We start from the raw sequence: 20,918 nt of genomic DNA, 5'->3' as shown, positions 1-20,918 counted from the left end.
TTTATTAAAAATGTTATTTTCTATTCTAAGTATAAATAAATGCTGCTGAATTTTAAATGTCCCAGTGAAATGATACCAGTGTAAAGAAAGCGAATAGCATATAATATGGAGAAAAAATTCAAAATGATTCACACACAAATCTCTTAATGACACAACTGAGGGTCATGCTTTTAATGTACAGTTTTGAAAAATATACCTCTATGATATGCATAATGAATACACTAAATGCTGTGTATGTGTAGTCACTGTGGTGTAATTGAAAAAAATCGTTCAAAAGTAGATATTTACCAGTTTACCACCTATGTGTTATCTGGCAGAGGATCTCAGAATGAACTCACGAATTCCGATTTGTTTTAAGCCTATTAAATACATCACATGAAACTGGTGGCTGTTCATCCCAATTAAGTGAGTGTGCCTAGTAATCATACCCATATTAACTAATGCTGTTTGTTTTTTTCACTGACGGAAACTACTATTTTTTTCATGTTTCCAGTATTCATAAGATTACGTATACACAGAATATTATATAATAAATTCATTATGCATGTCACAGAAGTAATTTTAAAATTGCATGTAAAGATTATCATTATTTTGTCAGTAGCAAATTTGAGTATACACTATTTTAAGAATTCTTCCTATGTTCACATGCCATTCACTTCAGCACATTGATCCTCTGATCCAAACTCCTTTACACAGAGGGTTGGTGAGTGTTTTTTTGTTAAAGTCCTTTTATATCATGCTACAATAGGCCCCTATATTATTCATATTTTTCTCCTTTTTCTCAGAGTAACAGCCGTGTTAGTCTGTATTCGCAAAAAGAAAAGGAGTACTTGTGGCACCTTAGAGACTAACCAATTTATTTGAGCATAAGCTTTCGTGAGCTACAGCTCACTTCATCGGATGCATACTGTGGAAACTGCAGAAGACCATGAGGAGGTATTGTTTCATGGTCTCTGTGTATATAATGTCTTTTGCAGTTTCCACAGTATGCATCCGATGAAGTGAGCTGTAGCTCACGAAAGCTTATGCTCAAATAAATTGGTTAGTCTCTAAGGTGCCACAAGTACTCCTTTTCTCCTTTTTCTGTTTCTTTTCTCTCCCCTCTCTACTGTTCTTCTTTTCCAGTTTTCTTCCTTTATTCTCATCTCCCTTCAGTCCTCTTAGATCATTATCCTTCACTACTTTTTCTCTCTCCTTCAAGGATCATATTCTTCCTCTTTTTTCCTTGTCTTTTCCTTTTGATCCTTTTACTCCTTCCCAGTCCTTCTGCATCTCTTTCCCTCAGCCAATCTTCTCCTCTGTTCTACCCATCTTCTCGAAGCTTCTCTCTTCCCTTCACTCTGCCACCTCTGCAACTGCAAAAGTCTCATGTTAGTACCCTCCACACTGGACCTTCTGGTGCTGCCATGTAGTGAAGTGTACAGAGTTGCCTAGTGTAAGGTGTGGGTGGTTATCCTTCTACGCACATCTGATAGTATCATCAGATAAAGACGCACAAAAAACCAAACCTGACTAAAAATGTTTGGGAAGACTTCTTGCATTGCATTTCATTGCTCCAATGAGTGGCAGTCACAATTATATGTTTCACAGTAACAGCCGTGTTAGTCTGTATTCACAAAAAGAAAAGGAGTACTTGTGGCACCTTAGAGACTAACCAATTTATTTGAGCATAAGCTTTCGTGAGCTTAGCTACTTATATGGCTCCCCATTACTGTAATATATGAACCATATTAGAAAAAAAGTACTAGCATCATTATAAACTATAGGAGATCTAACTTGATGAAAAATGTAATGTATTCTCTTAATAGTAACACTAAGTGCTTTTAAAAGTTGAGCCTGCTAAAGTTAGAGGTGAATGTGTGGTTTTGTACATATCTAATCACGGTAACACCATAAAAATAGATTCATTTTGACAGATATTCTGTTTACAGAGAGGTATGTAACCAGAATACAGAAAAATTCTTGTTTTTCCTGATTTTTTTCCAATATATTATGGAAGCACTGTGCATAATAAACTGGGGTTTTTTCCATGAAAATTTGACTACTAGAGTATGGCAGGAAATGGTTTTCCCATCACATTAATATTTTCAAGAGTTCAAAGTTTTTCCCACCTTGAATCTGGATCAAAATTTGAAACCTTGAAAATACATGTGAAATAGAAAACCAATTCTTTGTGGGGGTGGGAGGGTAGTTAAAACCTTTCATTTTGATAATTTCAGAACTTTTCATTTTGGTTTTGACTTATTTGAAAAACTTTTATTCGGTTTAATTAGCTTAAATTTCAAAACAAAAAGTTTGTTTAGAACCAGAAACCAGATTTTTTCATTTTGACAGTTTAGGAACTTTTTTCTTGATATTTTTTTGACAAACTGTCAGTTTTTGAAAAAAACAGATTCATTATGAAATTTCTGACCAGCTGTAGTGACTACCTGAAGAGCACACAAGCTTGAGTTTGCATTTAAGTTATTTTTATAAATTATATTTTTTTATTATTCTCGTGTTTCTACTGCATATAAATGTAAAATATGAGAGCCCTCTTGTGGCGAAAATAATATCTGTCAATTTTATAGATATTGGTCAGACTGTGTGGCCCCATGGATAAAGTGCCTGCCAAATATTTAGAATGTATTGCGTGTAAGCCCTTTTAAATTTATACTTTTTATTCTATTTTTTCAACTTTTTCCATCAATTTAATTAAAAATTAATTGTTAGCACTTTTCCTTTTTAAGTGACTTTAGTGCTCATGAAAGTTACCACTTTGAGAGTATAGGAGATTGATGTCCTCTGTTCATTTACAGACATAAATAGAGGACAGCAAGGCAAACTCACACTTTTGGCCTTTCTTCTAAGATTGCCATGAAAGGTGCCAGTTAGCATCAATTGTGATGGTGTTTTTTGTGATGTGGACACTTGTACGCTAGGAATTCTACTAAGACTAACAATTTATTTCCTATAGGCTATCAAATAGCTATTAGATAGAATTGTCTTTCAGCCACTATTGACCTGGGGCTAGAATCTGACTGGTGATTTTGGAACAGATGACTGTATGGGCTAGATTGACAAAGGGACTTAGGCCCCTAGAATATCACTGGGGGTCACAAAGACTGAGTTAGGTACTCAGGCTGCCCATACAATGGAAGGGAGGGATTCACAAAAACCAGCATGCTAGATGGAGAGCCATCTAAACTAACTAATGGGAGATGCTAAGCAGAGGGGTTTGCCCTCAGCCACACCCATCTCAGGGAGTTTGGTGCCTACTGCTTGGAATTCTCAGCTGTGAACTCTCTCCTGAAGTCAGGTGCTGCTGGGGCTGGGGAGGGAGGGAGGTACGGAGGAGCTCAGTCATAACTTTTAGTCCAGCAATCAGGGCACTCACAGGAGATGTGGGAGACCCCTGGATCCAGTCTCTCCTCTGCCTGAGAAGAGGGGATTTGAACAGGAGTCTGCCATCTCTCAGGTGAATGCTCTAACCACTGAGTTCCTTCAATCTCTCCTAGTGAATCTGCTCCACTGTGGATAAATAATGAGAATCATTAGGGGGTTGGAACCTGGGTCTCCTACATCCTGGGTGAGGGCCATTCTCATGTTTGTTTGTCTGTTTGTTTGTCTCTCTCTCCCCCCAATGACTCTTCAAATATGTATACACAGAAGAACAGTTTCAACAGGAGATATTGAGGGAGCCCCATATCAGAATATCCCATGGCCCAGTGGTTAGGGCACTCACCTGAGAAGTAACAAATCCCTTCTCCCCTTCAGGCAAAGGGGGGACTTAACCAGGAGTCTGCCACATCCCAGCTGAGTGCCCTAACCACTGGGCTAAAAGTTATGTGGGAGGTCCTTCTCCCCTCAAACCCCCAACCATTTGTGTGCAGGGCCCAATCCAATAAGCTTGATTAGAGCTTAGCTACTGGACTGAGCCCCACAGGCGAGTTGAGCAGAGGAATGCTATCTTCCCCTGGTTCTTGCATCACACTTGGCCTTAGCTGTCTGGATGTCTAGACTGAAGCAGCACTGTGTATGCCCAGAGGGAGGAACATAGGCAACTGGGAAACTTTTTTACTGCAAAAATTTAGGTTCCTGCAGGATTCAGCAGCAGCTGAGCAGGTATTTGTGTATATCAGCGGTGCCTGATTCTGGGATTTACTTGCCTAAAGTGGCAGGTGCCTATCTCCTTTGCGAGTCTAGCCCTATATCCCATTACTAATCACCTAAGACATACCGTGCAAAAAAAAAAGATCTAAACCAAAACATTTCACATATAAGAAAAGACAAATTAAGCTACTGGGTAATTTTAATAATCTAAACTTGTAATTTGAAACATCAGAAAAACAAACAAACAACTAGTTACTTTATATTCAGAAAAGGTTAAATATTTAAATAGTTAAATGAGACAAGACACAATTTATGGCTAACTTGAACCATCTCACTCTGCCATAATTCAGAGTTCCTATTTGTGGTTTTATAAATCTTAGCAAAAAGTGATCAAGTTAGCACTGCTTGTGTCTTGTTTAATTTGCTCATTTAACATTACTGTTCTTATAGATATACCATGCCCTCATAATGGATGAGACAATATTTACATTTCTCCTTCTGCTAATAATGGCAGTTATCTGTTCAGTCAAACTCCAGAACTGGTCAGATATGAGGGACCACGTCTAACTGGATTTAGTTCCTGATATGGTGGAAATCAAATATTTTAGCAGCTGTGAGATTCTGCCTGAAGATTTCCACAGTTCTAAAAAGAAAGCCAATAAAAAGCTGGTAATTCTAAATTAATCTGTGACCAAAAGCTTCCAATGGTGCCACCTGTTATCTAGTTTGGAATTGTTACCTTTAATAATGCTCTGTGGAAATTGACATAAGCGCCTCAAATTAGCAAAACAGGTGCTACCTTTTTAGCAAGTTCGTAAATACATCTGGAAAGACCGTGGACTCCTTAAAGATGCCAAGTTTACAGTGTAATTAACAGTCATTCTAACCACCTTGAATTGTGGTTCTGGTGCTTGGTCTAATTGGATATATCTACACTGCAGTGTAACCCCATGGTTAGTAGAACTTCAGTTAGCAGACTCTGTTTTTGTTAACCCAGGACTTGAGCATCTACACTCATTGTAACCCCAGGAATTGTTGAACCCTGGGTCCCAACCTGGGGCTCCAGAGTCTACGCTGCACTACGGGGGCCTGAGTCCAAACCCCCATATCCCAGACTTCCTAACACCCTCCCTAAATGTGGCCACTCTAGCCCTTTGTTTGTGGTACAGTATGGGAAAACTTGACTGTCCACCAAATGTGATTGTCCAGAGGACAAAGAAAGTCAGCCCATCGAATTGTGCAATACTTTTGGAAGACCTCCAGAGTACGAGTCCAGTTGTGCTGCATCTACACTGCAAAGTAATAGAACTTGAACCGTGGGTCCTGGCTTGACTCAGGCTCAGATCCTCCACCCCTGGGGGATCGTGGTTCTGAGCCTTGACTTAGCATAATGTGTGTACATACAGATAGGGGAGGTTAGGGTTGAACCTGAGTTGAAACCCTGGGCTTATATTGCAGTGTAGACATATCCATGAGCCTTTCCATATGCATTGCTTCTAGGATTCTTTGTGTAACGTCGACAGATCCCGGTCGTTGGCGGACAGGATCAAATCTGGAACCTGTGGAGCTTTGTGCATGAGCCTCTTGTGCATAAGCTAAAAGCTATATGGCTGTTAGCTAAGGCTGTAAAGTAGACTCATTAATCTCTAAAGGGCCTCATTACCACTAGAGGGGACAATGCACCACATCCAGGAGGTGTGTGGGTTACAAACTTCCCCTAGCTGAGGAAGCGCATCCCGAGCTTCAGAGACTTCCGAGCTGAAAGCCAGGACAAGCCCCCACTTGTAAAACCGACAGACCCCGGTCGTCAGTAAATGAGATCGAACCTGGGATCTATAGAGCTAAATGCATGAGCCTCTACTGCTTGAGCTAAAAGCTCTCTCCCTCCCTCCCCCCACCCTCCACCGGCAATTGAATGACAGAACTTTTGTCTTTCAGAGTTGTTAACCCCCCCAAGACAAAAGTTTTGCTGCAACAAGTGCCAATGTGAACAGTGTGTTGTCGGCAGGAGCTCTCTCCTGCCGACAGCACAAACACCGCTCTTTGGGGGTGGAAGTTTTTTGACGGCAGGAGAGCCGACAAATAGCCGCTACATTGCACGACTTTTAGCGGCATGGTTGTGGCGACAGCCATGTCGCTAAAAGCTGTGTAGTGTAGACAAAGCCTTATGTGGTCTTGGTACCACTAGGTGGGACAGAATACCACACCCAGGAGGTGGGGGGGTTATATTTGCATTAATTGATATGACTGTTTCTAGAGTTAAATTTTTTGATCAGCCAAAGCTATTATTATCTTGGGCATTTTGTCTAAATGTCTTGTGAAAAGTTTTCTGTAATGAGAGGTCCTGTTAACATTACAGCTGGCATGTGAAAATCCTTGCATCAGATCAAACAGAGAACAGTGGTCAGGAAGCAAATGCCCATCTTTGACAAGCACGTATTTGAGAACCTCAGCCTGAAAAGCTTGAAAAAGTCTCTTTTCCTAAGATTCCAGACAAACTAGTATTCCTTTCCCATCACCGTAACACACTAATTCTTAAATAATGAGGGATATGGAAGATTTATATCTAAATAAAAATAGCATTTACGTTTTGAGTTAAGACTACTATCATTTGTCAATAACTTTCTCAAGATGTTGTATTGTTGTTGTTGTATTATTAATTGCGAAGAGCTGAAAATGTGCTCAGCACTGCATAAATCAACAAAAAATCAAGACCATCCCTGGTCCAAAGTGCTTGCAATCAAAGAGACAGACATAGAAAGACAGAATGCAGAGGAAGTAATTACCCTTATATGAAGTTCTGTTCTCTTAAACTACCATTTTTCATCTCTTTTAGGCCTCCCTTCATCAGTAGGCTCGTCTATAGCATATTTTCCTTCTTTTTAAAGAAAATGGAAAAATATTGTGGCTGTTCAGATTACCTCATTTAAACTGGACCTTGAGAAATTAGCTAGTAGTTCTTCAGGTGGTTGCAGACATATATTCCACTCAGGTGTGTGCATGCCCAGCATACCGGAGCCAGAGAACTTTGTCTAGCAGGTGCACATGCCCTTGTAACCCCTCTCCCGGCTATTTAAGGGCAGCACCACTCTGACCCCCCTCAGTTCCTTTCCACTGCATGCAGCTGGAGTCAGAGCATTCTGTATGATATCTTACCTCATGCTTTTGTTGTCTGAGGTTTCCATCTCTTTTTTTTTTAATATAGTTAACTAATTAGAGTTAGCAGTACTCTTAGTAGTTGATTAGTTTAGTCATTTTAATAGAAAGATTTTCCTTGGCATTATGCCTTCGCCAGGTTTCAAACACTGTCCCTCTTGGGGTAGCTATCCCGAAAAGCGGTCCCCATACTTGGTGCTTGTTGTGCTTGGGATAGGGACATATTAAGGAAAAGTGCTCCATTTGTAAATCCTTCAAAAAGAGAATGCAGATGGCTAGAGAATTATGCCTCAAGCAGCACCTTATAGAGCAAACTGTGAAGCCCACATCAGTGTCAGGATCCTCCTCAAATCACCGACCTCCTCAGAGGGCTTTGGTGCTGCCACACGTTGCTGTTATGCAGCCAGACTTTGACTCTTTTCCGAGGGGAAGAAACTGTTCTTCTTGATCTCCTTCCCTGAGAAAGAGGGCTCATAACACTGACTGACCAAAGCTTGAAAAGAGTCTTCCTCACCTAAGAGGAGTACTGGGCAGCACCAGGATTCCTCGAGTGCTCAAGGTAGAGTGGGGCTGTCTGTCCAGTCTCCAGTACCAAGATGGGATCATTCCAGCACTGTACCATTGACTCCTGTACTGTCTGTGTGGTGGCCATTGAATCTGATACCGACATAGTCAGTCTCAGCACTCACCATATTGACCCTACAAGCTTTTCAAGGAGCAGCAGATTTACTCTGCTTCTCTTTTCCAGACTCGCCTTTGAGTCCTCGACTGTGCTGGTATTGTCTGTGGCCCCAGAATCCGTATCAGCACCAAGGGGTCTGTTGTTGGTACTGTTTCCTTCTTTGGCACCAGAGACAATTTCAGTGTCTACAGGCCCGGTATGGACCAGATCTGCAGAGGCAGTACCGTCCCCTACTTCGATACCAACGCCTTTTCCAGCACCAAGTGTTAGTTCTCCCTCAATGGCACTACTCGTAGTCAAAGCACTGGCTGTAATGCATCTGTAAATACCAGTGTGGCCCCCGTACTGGGCTTCAGATGAGCTGGGACATGTGATGCCTCCACGAGGGGTGCCTCCTCCATTTGCATTGGACTATGTGGGAAGTGCCGTGTCTCCTAGCTCAGAGTCATCCTCTGCCTTTCCTTCTCCATCCAGGTACCAGGTGCAAAAGTCACACTCTCTTCTGGGAATTGTAGTTTACCTCTGTCTGAGCAAGCTTGGGACAACTCCCAGAATGCCCAGCGGGCTTTTGTCACATATCACAGCCCACTGCTGCGTGATTCAGAGAGCCAAGCTGGAGTCTGAGGGTGGGGTGACAGCCGCTCCATTCAGATGAGTGTGTGCTGCAGACCCCTGCGTGGACACAAAATTTGTATTTGCTTTAACCATCAGTATCAGGACCAGCACCATTCTTGCAGTAGAGATAAGGGTTCCCCAGTACCTACCAGGCACCAGTGCCATATCATTTCCCCCAGTGGTCTTCATGGAACACTTAGGATGTTCCTTGATCTTCAAGGTCCGAATTCTGGGCTTATTCCAGAGCACGGTCACACAACCTTCCTGCTATTTCCCAACCCACTGAGGCTGGAGATGCATACTGATATTGGTCCTCCTGAGCTGATACAGTCTGAGCCTTTACTGCATTAGCAAGTCACAGCAAATTCCATTGGACCGGCTTCCTTCTTCATCAGATGATTCCACTATATTGGATTCATCTTCTCCTGTGTCTGAGGACTTTAAGTCATATCAAGATCTCCTGAGGTTAGTGGCTACAGCTTTGGTAGACAGTGTCCAGTCATTGACTCCTGGGAGGGAAGCTCTCCCTAGGAATGAAGTGCTTTTGGAACCCACAAAGGTTTTGTGGTATATACCAGCTTCCTTACTGTCAATAGTATAGCATACTGAAAAGTGGTAGTATGAACCCTCTGCAGGGTTATGAGTGTATCTACTCACATTCAGCCCCTAACCCTCTCTTGTCATAATGGTGACAGTTGAGCGGTTACATGCGGGGAGATAGAAGTAAACACCTAAAGACAAGAAGTCTAAAATGTTACATTTAATGGAAAGGAAAATTTATTCAATTTTGTCTTTACAAATGCACATTGCTAATTAGCAGGTGCTGTTATCAAAATATGACTTTGTAAATTGGGAGGCTATGCCCAAATTTACACATGAGTTGTCAGAATCCTTCAGGGAACAGTTTTAAGGCTTTCATTGCAGAAGGCCATCTAGTGGCAAAGACATCACTGTAATCAGCACTGGACATAGTGGATGTCTCCTGCAAGATTATGGCCTTAGCTGTAACAATAAGAAGAGCTTTGTGGTTACAGAAATCTGGTGTAGCTCCTGAAGTCCAACAAAGCATACAGGACTTACCTTTTGATGATCAGTTTTTGTTTTCTGAAAAAACTCTTGAGACATCACATTATTTTAAGGACTTGTGGTGCGGTAGTGCCCCACCCCCTGAAAAGAAGGGCTGAACCAGACCAGAGAGGCTGTGCAGACCCGCAGCAGCCAATCAGAGAAGGCCTGAGGAGAGCCAATCAGGGCAGGGGGAGAGGCAGCCAATCGGGGCCAGCATAGGCCCTATATAAAAGCTGCCTAGCAAAGAGCAGGGTAGTCTCTCCCTGGTGGTCAAGGGAGGAGGACTGGCTCCTAAGCTGAAAGGTTTCAGAGTAACAGCCGTGTTAGTCTGTATTCTCAAAAAGAAAAGGAGTACTTGTGGCACCTTAGAGACTAACCAATTTATTTGAGCATAAGCTTTCGTGAGCTGAAGTGAGCTGTAGCTCACGAAAGCTTATGCTCAAATAAATTGGTTAGTCTCTAAGCCCTGGTCTACACTAGGACTTTAGGTCGAATTTAGCAGCGTTAAATCGATTTAAACCTGCACCCGTCCACACAGTGAAGCCCTTTATTTCGACTTAAAGGGCTCTTAAAATCGATTTCCTTACTCCACCCCTGACAAGTGGATTAGCGCTTAAATCGACGTTCCTGGCTCGAATTTGGGGTACTGTGGACACAATTCGATGGTATTGGCCTCCGGGAGCTATCCCAGAGTGCTCCATTCTGACCGCTCTGGACAGCACTCTCAACTCAGATGCACTGGCCAGGTAGACAGGAAAAGAACCGCAAACTTTTGAATCTCATTTCCTGTTTGGCCAGCGTGGCAAGCTGCAGGTGACCATGCAGAGCTCATCAGCACAGGTGACCATGATGGAGTCCCAGAATCGCAAAAGAGCTCCAGCATGGACCGAACGGGAGGTACGGGATCTGATCGCTGTTTGGGGAGAGGAATCCGTGCTATCAGAACTCCGTTCCAGTTTTCGAAATGCCAAAACCTTTGTGAAAATCTCCCAGGGCATGAAGGACAGAGGCCATAACAGGGACCCGAAGCAGTGCCGCGTGAAACTGAAGGAGCTGAGGCAAGCCTACCAGAAAACTAGAGAGGCGAACGGCCGCTCCGGGTCAGAGCCCAAATCATGCCGCTTCTCTGATGAGCTGCATGCCATTTTAGGGGGTTCAGCCACCACTACCCCAGCCGTGTTGTTTGACTCCTTCAATGGAGATGGAGGCAATACGGAAGCAGGTTTTGGGGACGAAGAAGATGATGAGGAGGAGGAGGTTGTAGATAGCTCACAGCAAGCAAGCGGAGAAACCGGTTTTCCCGACAGCCAGGAACTGTTTCTCACCCTAGATCTGGAGCCAGTACCCCCCGAACCCACCCAAGGCTAACACCTGGACCCAGCAGGCGGAGAAGGGACCTCTGGTGAGTGTACCTTTTAAAATGCTATACATGGTTTAAAAGCAAGCATGTGAAAGGATTACTTTGCCCTGGCATTTGCGGTTCTCCTAGATGTAGTCCTAAAGCCTTTGCAAAAGGTTTCTGGGGAGGGCAGCCTTATTTCGTCCTTCATGGTAGGACACTTTACCACTCCAGGCCAGTAACACGTACTCGGGAATCACTGTAGAACAAAGCATTGCAGTGTATGTTTGCTGGCATTCAACCAAAATCCGTTCTTTATCTCTCTGTGTTATCCTCAGGAGAGTGAGATATAATTCATGGTCACCTGGTTGAAATAGAGTGCTTTTCTTCAGGGGACACTCAGAGGAGCCCATTCCTGCTGGGCTGTTTGCCTGTGGCTAAACAGAAATGTTCCCCGCTGTTAGCCACAGGGAGGGGGGAAGGTTGAGGGGGTAGTCACGCGGTGGGAGGAGGCAAAATGCGACCTTGTAACGAAAGCACATGTGCTATGTATGTAATGTTAACAGCAAGGTTTACCCTGAAAGAGTGTAGCGACTGTTTTATAAAATGTGTCTTTTTAAATACCGCTGTCCCTTTTTTTTTCTCCACCAGCTGCATGTGTTTCAATGATCACAGGATCTTCTCCTTCCCAGAGGCTAGTGAAGCTTAGAAAGAAAAAAAAACGCACTCGCGATGAAATGTTCTCCGAGCTCATGCTGTCCTCCCACACTGACAGAGCACAGACGAATGCGTGGAGGCAAATAATGTCAGAGTGCAGGAAAGCACAAAATGACCGGGAGGAGAGGTGGAGGGCTGAAGAGAGTAAGTGGCGGGCTGAAGACAGGGCTGAAGCTCAAATGTGGCGGCAGCGTGATGAGAGGAGGCAGGATTCAATGCTGAGGCTGCTGCAGGACCAAACCAGTATGCTCCAGTGTATGGTTGAGCTGCAGCAAAGGCAGCTGGAGCACAGACTGCCACTGCTGCCCCTCTGTAACCAACCGCCCTCCTCCCCAAGTTCCATAGCCTCCACACCCAGATGCCCAAGAACGCGGTGGGGGGGCCTCCGGCCAACCAGCCACTCCACCACAGAGGATTGCCCAAAAAAAAGAAGGCTGTCATTCAATAAATTTTAAAGTTGTAAACTTTTAAAGTGCTGTGCTTAAAGTGCTGTGTGGCATTTTCCTTCCCTCCTCCACCACCCCTCCTGGGATACCTTGGTAGTCATCTCCCTATTTGTGTGATGAATGAATAACGAATGCATGACTGTGAAGCAGTAATGACTTTATTGCCTCTGCAAGCGGTGATTAAAGGGAGGAGGGGAGGGTGGTTAGCTTACAGGGAAGTAGAGTGAACCAAGGGGCGGGGGGTTTCATCAAGGAGAAACAAACAGAACTTTCACACCGTAGCCTGGCCAGTCATGAAACTGGTTTTCAAAGCTTCTCTGATGCGTACCACGCCCTCCTGTGCTCTTCTAACCGCCCTGGTGTCTGGCTGCGCGTAACCAGCAGCTAGGCGATTTGCCTCAGCCTCCCACCCCGCCATAAATGTCTCCCCCTTACTCTCACAGATATTGTGGAGCACACAGCAACCAGTAATAACAGTGGGAATATTGGTTTCGCTGAGGTCTAAGCGAGTCAGTAAACTGCGCCAGCACGCCTTTAAACGTCCAAATGCACACTCTACCACCATTCTGCACTTGCTCAGCCTGTAGTTGAACAGCTCCTGACTACTGTCCAGGCTGCCTGTGTACGGCTTCATGAGCCATGGCATTAAGGGGTAGGCTGGGTCCCCAAGGATACATATAGGCATTTCAACATCCCCAACAGTTATTTTCTGGTCTGGGAATAAAGTCCCTTCCTGCAGCTTTTGAAACAAACCAGAGTTCCTGAAGATGCGAGCATCATGGACCTTTCCCGGCCATCCCACGTTGATGTTGGTGAAACGTCCCTTGTGATCCACCAGAGCTTGCAGCACTATTGAAAAGTACCCCTTGCGGTTTATGTACTCGGCGGCTTGGTGCTCCGGTGCCAAGATAGGGATATGGGTTCCGTCTATAGCCCCACCACGGTTAGGGAATCCCATTCCAGCAAAGCCATCCACTATGACCTGCACATTTCCCAGGGTCACTACCCTTGATATCAGCAGATCTTTGATTGCGTGAGCTACTTGCATAACAGCAGCCCCCACAGTAGATTTGCCCACTCCAAATTGATTCCCAACTGACCGGTAGCTGTCTGGCGTTGCAAGCTTCCACAGGGCTATCGCCACTCGCTTCTCAACTGTGAGGGCTGCTCTCATCCTGGTATTCATGCGCTTCAGGGCAGGGGAAAGCAAGTCACAAAGTTCCATGAAAGTGCCCTTACGCATGCGAAAGTTTCGCAGCCACTGGGAATCGTCCCAGACCTGCAACACTATGCGGTCCCACCAGTCTGTGCTTGTTTCCCGAGCCCAGGATCGGCGTTCCACAGCATGAACCTGCCCCATTAGCACCATGATGCATGCATTGTCAGGGCCCATGCTTTCAGAGAAATCTGTGTCCATGTCCTGATCACTCACGGGACCGCGCTGACGTCGCCTCCTCGCCCGGTATCGCGTTGCCATGTTCTGGTGCTGCATATACTGCTGGATAATGCGTGTGGTGTTTAATTTGCTCCTAATTGCCAAAATGAGCTCAGCGGCCTCCATGCTTGCCTTGGTATGGCGTCCGCACAGAAAAAAGGCGCGGAACGATTGTCTGCCGCTGCTCTGACGGAGGGAGGGGCGACTGACGACACGGCTTACAGGGTTGGCTTCAGGGAGCTAAAATCAACAAAGGGGGTGCCTGTACATCAAGGAGTATTTCAGGCAGGATTGCACGGAGGGTTCCAATAAGAAATGGTGCACCTAAGTTATCGTTGTTATTGGAACAAGGAGGTTAGCCTGGCCTCTGATTGATACATGGCTAGAATTACCTTGCTGCACCTTCTCTGTGAGTGACTGCAGTGTGATCTAGACAGGGGAGGAGGCAAATGAGTACAAAACAAATCTGGTCTATTTCTTGTTCTGACCCACTCCATCTATCTTTTACATCTTTGGCTGGCAGCAGACGGTGCAGAAGGACTGCATGCCATCCACATCTCATGGCTGCTTGGCAGAAGATGGTACAGTACGACTGCTAGCCATCTTCATCTCTTGCCTGCCTGGCATAAGATGGTACAATACGACTGCTAGCAATCCTCATCTCTTGCCTGCCTGGCAGAAGATGGTACAGTACGACTGCTAGCAGTCCGTATCGCCTGCCCGCTCACCATAAGACGGTTCAATAGGACTGCAGGACTAAAGAGAATGACCTGGTCAAGTCACTCCAAATTTAGTCCCTGCGCCCATGTCTGCCCAGGCGCTCCCAGCCGACGTGGCCAGGAGCACCTCGGACACGACGAGGACGACTACCAGTCGTATTGCACCGTCTGCTGCCAGAAGGCAATGGGTTGCTGCTACTGTGCAGCAAAGCCGTACCGCGTCTGCCAGCACCCAGGAGACATAGGGTGACGGTTACCTGAGCGGGCTCCATGCTTGCCATGGTATGGCGTCTGCACAGGTAACTCAGGAAAAAAGGCGCGAAATGATTGTCTGCCCTTGCTTTCACGGGGGGAGGGAGGGAACGGGGGCCTGACGATATGTACCCAGAACCACCCGCGACAATGTTTTAGCCCCATCAGGCATTGGGATCTCAACCCAGAATTCCAATGGGCAGCAGAGACTGCGGGAACTGTGGGATAGCTACCCACAGTGCAACGCTCCGGAAGTCGACGCTTGCCTCGGTACTGTGGAAGCGCTCCGCCGAGTTAATGCACTTAATGCACTTAGAGCATTTTCTGTGGGGACACACACACTCGAATATATAAAACCGATTTCTAAAAAAACGACTTCTATAAATTCGACCTAATTTCATAGTGTAGACATACCCTAAGGTGCCACAAGTACTCCTTTTCTTTAAGCTGAAAGGTAGCACCTTGGACAGAGCAGTGCTGGGGAAGGGTAGAAAGAGCTGGGAAGCTCTGGCCAAGGAAAACCCCAGGCTGCCGGCCTAGCTACCAAGGGCCGGGCAAGTGTATAGGGCCGAAGGGGAAGCGGCCCAAGGACAATAGCAGGGTAAGGGGAGAGAAGGAGGGCAGAGAAGCTGCCACTAGAGGGTCCCTGGTTCAGGACCCAGAGTAGCGGGTGGGCCTGGGTCTCCCCCTTCTCCCTTGTACTATGCCTGGCTGAAGAGGAGCATGGCCTGATCCAGGCTGTGGCTGGCCCCTGCGATGAAGGGGCTAGACTCAGAGGCTGCAGCCGGCCACTATGGCAGGTGCAGATGGTGGACTGCTGATAACACCAAATCCCCGGAAGCGGGTTAGACCAGAGCAGTGGGCACTGCTGGAGGGCAGTGTCCTGAAGAGGACGCTGCCGAGTGAGGAGCATCGCGGGTCCAGACGCCAGCAGGGCGAGAGACAGATGGGACACCACCAGCAGAGGGTGCCCTGCAGAGGTCGGAGCTAATTCCCAGACGTGCCAGCAGGAGGTACTGCGGTGGTGAGTCCCAACCCTTTCACAGGACTCAAACTACTTTAAATTCACTGGGGGCTTATAACTCAGCACTAAAGAGGCACCATTATAGAAGTCTGCAACAGCAGCAGAAATACCTCTCCCAGTGGTACTTTCAGCATCTTATACTGCTAGACAGCAAGACTTCTCTAGGAAGGGACACAAATCACAGAGGAGAAGGCCATCTGGTTCACCAGCCAGCATGTCATCCATCAGCTTTAGGCAAGCAGACAATTTGACTCTCCTATCAAGGGCAGCATTCCAGTTGTAAACTTCCCAACCATGTATCCTCCATTTGGGGACAGGCTCCCTCACTTCTACACATAGGTGTTGTCTCTGTGGGTGCTCTGGGGCTGGAGCACCCACGGAAAAAACATAGTGGGTGCTCAGCAGCCCTGTGGATCAGCTCCTCCCCTTCTCCCCCAGTGCCTCCACCCACCAGCAGCCTCACTGATCAGCTCCTCCCCCACCCTCCCAGCATCTCCCACCCACCGCAGATTAGCTATTCAGTCATGTGCAGGAGGTGCTTTGCGGGCGGGGGGAGGGAGAGGGCGGGGCGTGCTCAAGGGATGGGGCAAAGGGGGCGGGAAGAGGTGGGGTGGGGAAGAGACAGAGGGGGCACTGCCCTTAAATAGCCTTGGGAGAGGCTACGAGATAAAATTACAATAGATTTATAAATGGCTGATATTTTAAAGCTGTGGATATGTTCTGTTCCTCACGGATTTTTCAACTCCACAGGGTATGGTATTGTATCAATACATTTAGTGTATATATCTAGCAATACGCACAACTGATTGCTGAATATTTATTGACTTTTTGCTCTCATTCTCTTCTGCGTGCTTGCTTTATTGTTAAGCCTGAGGCTTGTAAAAGGAACACTCATGAGAATTCTTTTTTGATGGTCAGTAAAAAGATGTATTTGTCATAGCATGTGAGAGGGGTTAGCAGAATGTCACATCCCATTATTTCAGTTCTCTCTGCAAGTACAGCAAACATCATAAGTCATATAGTCATTTAAGTAAGATATGTCTTCATATTCCTTCTATTGTATTAAAAAGAAGTACCATATTTTAAAAATAGAAGATGCACAAAAGTTTTTCTTTACATTTTTCCATTTTTAACTCTATCTTTTCTTTTCTCTCTCTGTTTTCATTTTTTTTAAAGTATTTTCTGTACTCTGTGTTGGCTCTGATCATCTTATGGGAGGGCAGGATGTTTAGGGCTTGTCTCCATAGCAAGCTATTGCACAGCATGTTCATACACTGTAGATGCACACAGTGGATTGCCACACACTAATTCTCTATGGAGACAAGCCCTTAATCATAGCTTTTATTTTGCTTGCTTGTTTTTTGTTGTATATGTTAAGGTCCTCAAGTCTTGCCAAAGAGAGCTACCATATTCACAAATGTACTTATTTGCATAATTAAAATACCTTAACATATAGTATCATAGGATCCTTCACAGCGTCATGTGTAATCTAAAGGGAAATGGAAAGTTTCTAATGCAAGATATATAGAGATATATTTTAACGAATTCATCAATCCTAATTATCCGCAATGACATCCTACACTATAACATATATATGTTTACATTTTGAATTTAACACCCTTTTTTTCAGCCTGCATGCCATTAAGGATGAGATGTTTCTTAGACATGCTTTGTACCGTCAGGCAGCATCATTTAACCAGGCATCCCTCAATCAAACGGTATGTAAAAACAACTATGCGATTGTTTTTTAATGTTTTGTTTTTATTGGAAGCTATTTGGACCTTCTAACACTGCAAAAGCCTAGTAATAGACTTAGATTATGAAGCCAAGCAAATCCAAAAGCAAGAATTAGAAAGATACAAAAGTGATTCACTACAGAGAGAGTATGAGGGAGATTCCCACACCTGAGCCATTTTTTTAAGTGACAAATCTGAGGAATTGTCCCAAATTGAGGTGTTAGTAGAGGGGGTTTTGGAACAAATAAATAAATTTTTACACAGTAGTGAGTGACCAGGACCTAATGGTATTCACCCAAGAGTTTTGAAGAAACTCAAATATGAAATTGCAGAACTTCCAACTGTGGTATGTAACATATCAGTGCCAGATGACTGGAAGACAGCTAATGTAACACTGATGATGGGTTGTTGGGGTTTTTTTTGGTTTTTTGGGGTTGGTTTTTTGGGGGGGGGGGTTTGGTTTTTTAAAGGCTCCAGGAGTGATCCTGGCACCTACAGGCCAGTAAGCCTATCTTCCATATCAGGAAAATTCGTTGAAATTATAATAAAGAACAGAGTTATGAGACAAATTGATTAACATGATTTGTTTGGGAAGAGTCTTTTGTAAATGGAAATCATGTCTCACCAATCTATCAGATATCTTGAGGGGGTCAACAAATGTGGACAAGGGTGATCCAGTCAATATAGTATACTTGGACTTTCAAAAAGCCTTTGACAAGTTCCCTCACTAAAGGCTCTTAAGCAAACTAAGCAGTCTTAGGATAAGAGGGAAGGTCCTCTCATGGATCAATAACTGCTGAAAAGACAGGAAACAAAGGGTAGGAATGAATGGTCAGTTTTCAGAATGGAGAGAAGTAAATAGAAAAGTCCTTCAGGGATCTGTACTAGGACCAGTGCTGTTCAAGATATTCATAAATGATCTGGAAAAAGGGGTAAAGAGTGAAGTGGCAAAGTTTGCAGATGATACAAAATTACTCAAGATAGTTAAGTCCAAAGCAGACTGCGAAGAGTTACGAAGGGATTTCACAAAACTGGGTAACTGGGCAACAAAATGACAAATGAAATTCAATGTTGATAAATGCAAAGTAATTCATATTGCAAAAAAGAATCTGAACTATTCATACAAAATGATGGGGTCTAAATTAGCTGTTACCACTCAAAATAGAGATCTTGAAGTCATCATAAATAATCTCTGAAAACATCTACTCAGAGTGTAGTGGCAATCAAAAAAACTAACAAAATGTTAGGAACCATTAGGAAAGGAATAGATAAGCCAGAAAATATCCTAATGCCACTATATAAATCCATGGTATGCCCATGCCTTGAATACTGCATGCAGTTCTGGTTGCCCCATCTCAAAAACAATATCTTAGAACAGGAAACAAAAACAGAATGGCAACAATAATGATTAGGGGTAAGGAACAGTATCCATATGAGGAAAGATTAAAAAGACTGGGACTATTATCTTAAAAAAGAGATGAGTAAGGGGAATATGATAGAGGGCTATAAAATCATGAATGGTGTGAGAAAGTGAATAAGAGCGTTATTTACGCCTCCACATAACAAATGAACTACTGGTCAGCCAATGAAATTAATAGGCAGCAGGTCTAAAACAAGCATAAGGAAGTACTTCTTCACACAACACACAACCAGTGGAACTCATTGCCAGGTGATGTTGTGAAGGCCAAAAGTGTATCTGAGTACAAAACAGAATTAGATAAGTTCATGGATAATAGGTCCATCACTGACCATTAGCCAAGATGGTCAGGAATGCAGTCCTATGCTCTGGGTGTCCCTAAATGTCTGACTGCCAGAAGGTGGGACTGGACAACGGGATGGATCACTTGATAATTGCCCTGTCCTGGTCATTCCCTCTGAAGCATCTGGTACTATCCACTGTTGGAAGACAGGATACTGGGGTAGATGGACCATTGGTCTGACCCAACATGGTCATTCTTATGTTCTAATGATTGAAGCAGATTTTCAAATACGGTTTTATTGCATGCACACAGTTCTGTGTACCTAATTTGTATGTGCATGTTGTGGATGAAAATGAGATCACCTTTGCTGGGGTGCAGGGTATGCCAAATCACCACAATGGCTTATGTACCACAAGCAATATCATTATGAAATACTCAAGAGTTGATCTGGAGACTGAAAGCAAGATCACAGCTTGTTTATTATACCCCACCATTGGGGAGTAAGGGTCTGTAAGATTGTTATTCCCATGTGTGGGCTATTCCCATTGTGGGTCACATTGTGATTCCAAAGGGCCACTAATTGCTCTCCCATACATGTAGGTGGGGAGTCGGTGGGTAGCAGTGGGGAATTAGACAAGTTTTGTCTCTTGCTCTCCCTCCTCCCCCAAAACATTAGCCAACCCAGCTGAGCTGAGCTGGCTCAAAGAGGAAATAATAATCTGCATCAGGGAAAGACCTGGCACAAATTGCTTCCTCTCTGGAATGAGGGATTGAATTGTGACTCTGAGTCACAATTTATTCCCTAATCTGCTCCTGAGGCAATGCAACTATGTGCTGTCCCTTACTTGGGACAGACTGTGTTGTTACAATGTAGCCCTAAGGAATATGACACACACATGCACACTATTCAAAGAAGGACCTAAGAGAAAGTGCTTGGCAAAATAGAAATGGAAGGTTTATTGTTTAAAATTCACTTATTGCTTGGCAACTGAACGTATACAAAGGGAAAAACATTTATTTCCTTCACAAAAAGTTGTGTGTATGCTCTGTCCAATTTGTGCTGCTCTGGCAATGTAAAGGAGATGAGTCTGATGACCTGGTCATTCAGCTTGGTCAGATCTGTAATCAGCCATAGCTCTCATCTCCAGTGGACTTTCCCAATAGAACTAGAAGTCTTAACACTCAGACAACAGTACTTGGCACTATAAGTTTGAAAATCCTTCAGTTGGTGAATAAATTCAAAGAATACATCAAGGAATGCCTCTGTTGGAGCCAGACTCATTTTAACTACAGCTGTCCATCCTAATGGATGGGGAAGTACTTCTATAGTCACTATCAACTCAAAGGAAATGGATAAAGTCAGAAAATGTCTGTATATTTCCCTACATTATAGTTCAAACATAAAGATAGTAAAATCAACCCTGCTGAGGTCAGTCAGGCAATGATATAGCTGTTACATATCATAGAATCATAGAATATCAGGGTTGGAAGGGACCCCAGAAGGTCATCTAGTCCAACCCCCAACAGTCCATATCTGTACATGCAAGGGAGAATTTCCATTAGTGGAACTACTCGCACACTTAAATCTAAACACGTACTTAAGTGCTTTACAGAATAGGGATGGAATTATTCACATTCTTAATTGCTTTGCTGAATCAGAACCTTAATGCATACATGCATTGTCCTGGACATGCAGGGAGAAAGACAAGATGCAAGGGATGTGGATAATTAGGCCACAACTGTAATTATTTAATTCATATGGGAACTATCTGGCAATAGGTCATACAGTGAAGTCATCATTCTTTCCTTAATGATTTCCACCTGTTTGAAGTCTGCCATCAGCCCCACCACCCCACCCCACCCCTCCACACCTGATTCTCACCCCATTGCTGGGACCGCACTGACCTTAACTCATATGAGGGCTAAGGTGCTGTGTA

At 44.3% G+C, this 20,918-nt stretch overlaps 1 protein-coding gene across 5 annotated transcripts in view; it reads left to right on the top strand.

Annotated features, from left to right (window-relative positions):
- LOC311516207 (uncharacterized protein C10orf67 homolog, mitochondrial) overlaps nucleotides 1-20,918 on the top strand; it is a 145,450-nt gene that overhangs the window by 88,738 nt on the left and 35,794 nt on the right. For all 5 annotated transcript variants that reach the window (XM_084620036.1, XM_084620035.1, XM_084620033.1 and 2 more), the window contains one exon: nucleotides 17,176-17,263. In XM_084620036.1, the coding sequence (XP_084476162.1) occupies nucleotides 17,176-17,263 (88 nt within the window). The remainder of the gene's footprint in view (nucleotides 1-17,175; nucleotides 17,264-20,918) is intronic.

Source organism: Lepidochelys olivacea (assembly GCF_965140295.1).
Source record: "Lepidochelys olivacea isolate rLepOli2 genome assembly, chromosome: 2".
Taxonomy (NCBI): Eukaryota; Metazoa; Chordata; order Testudines; family Cheloniidae; genus Lepidochelys; species Lepidochelys olivacea.
This window is presented reverse-complemented; position numbering and strand designations above follow the sequence as displayed.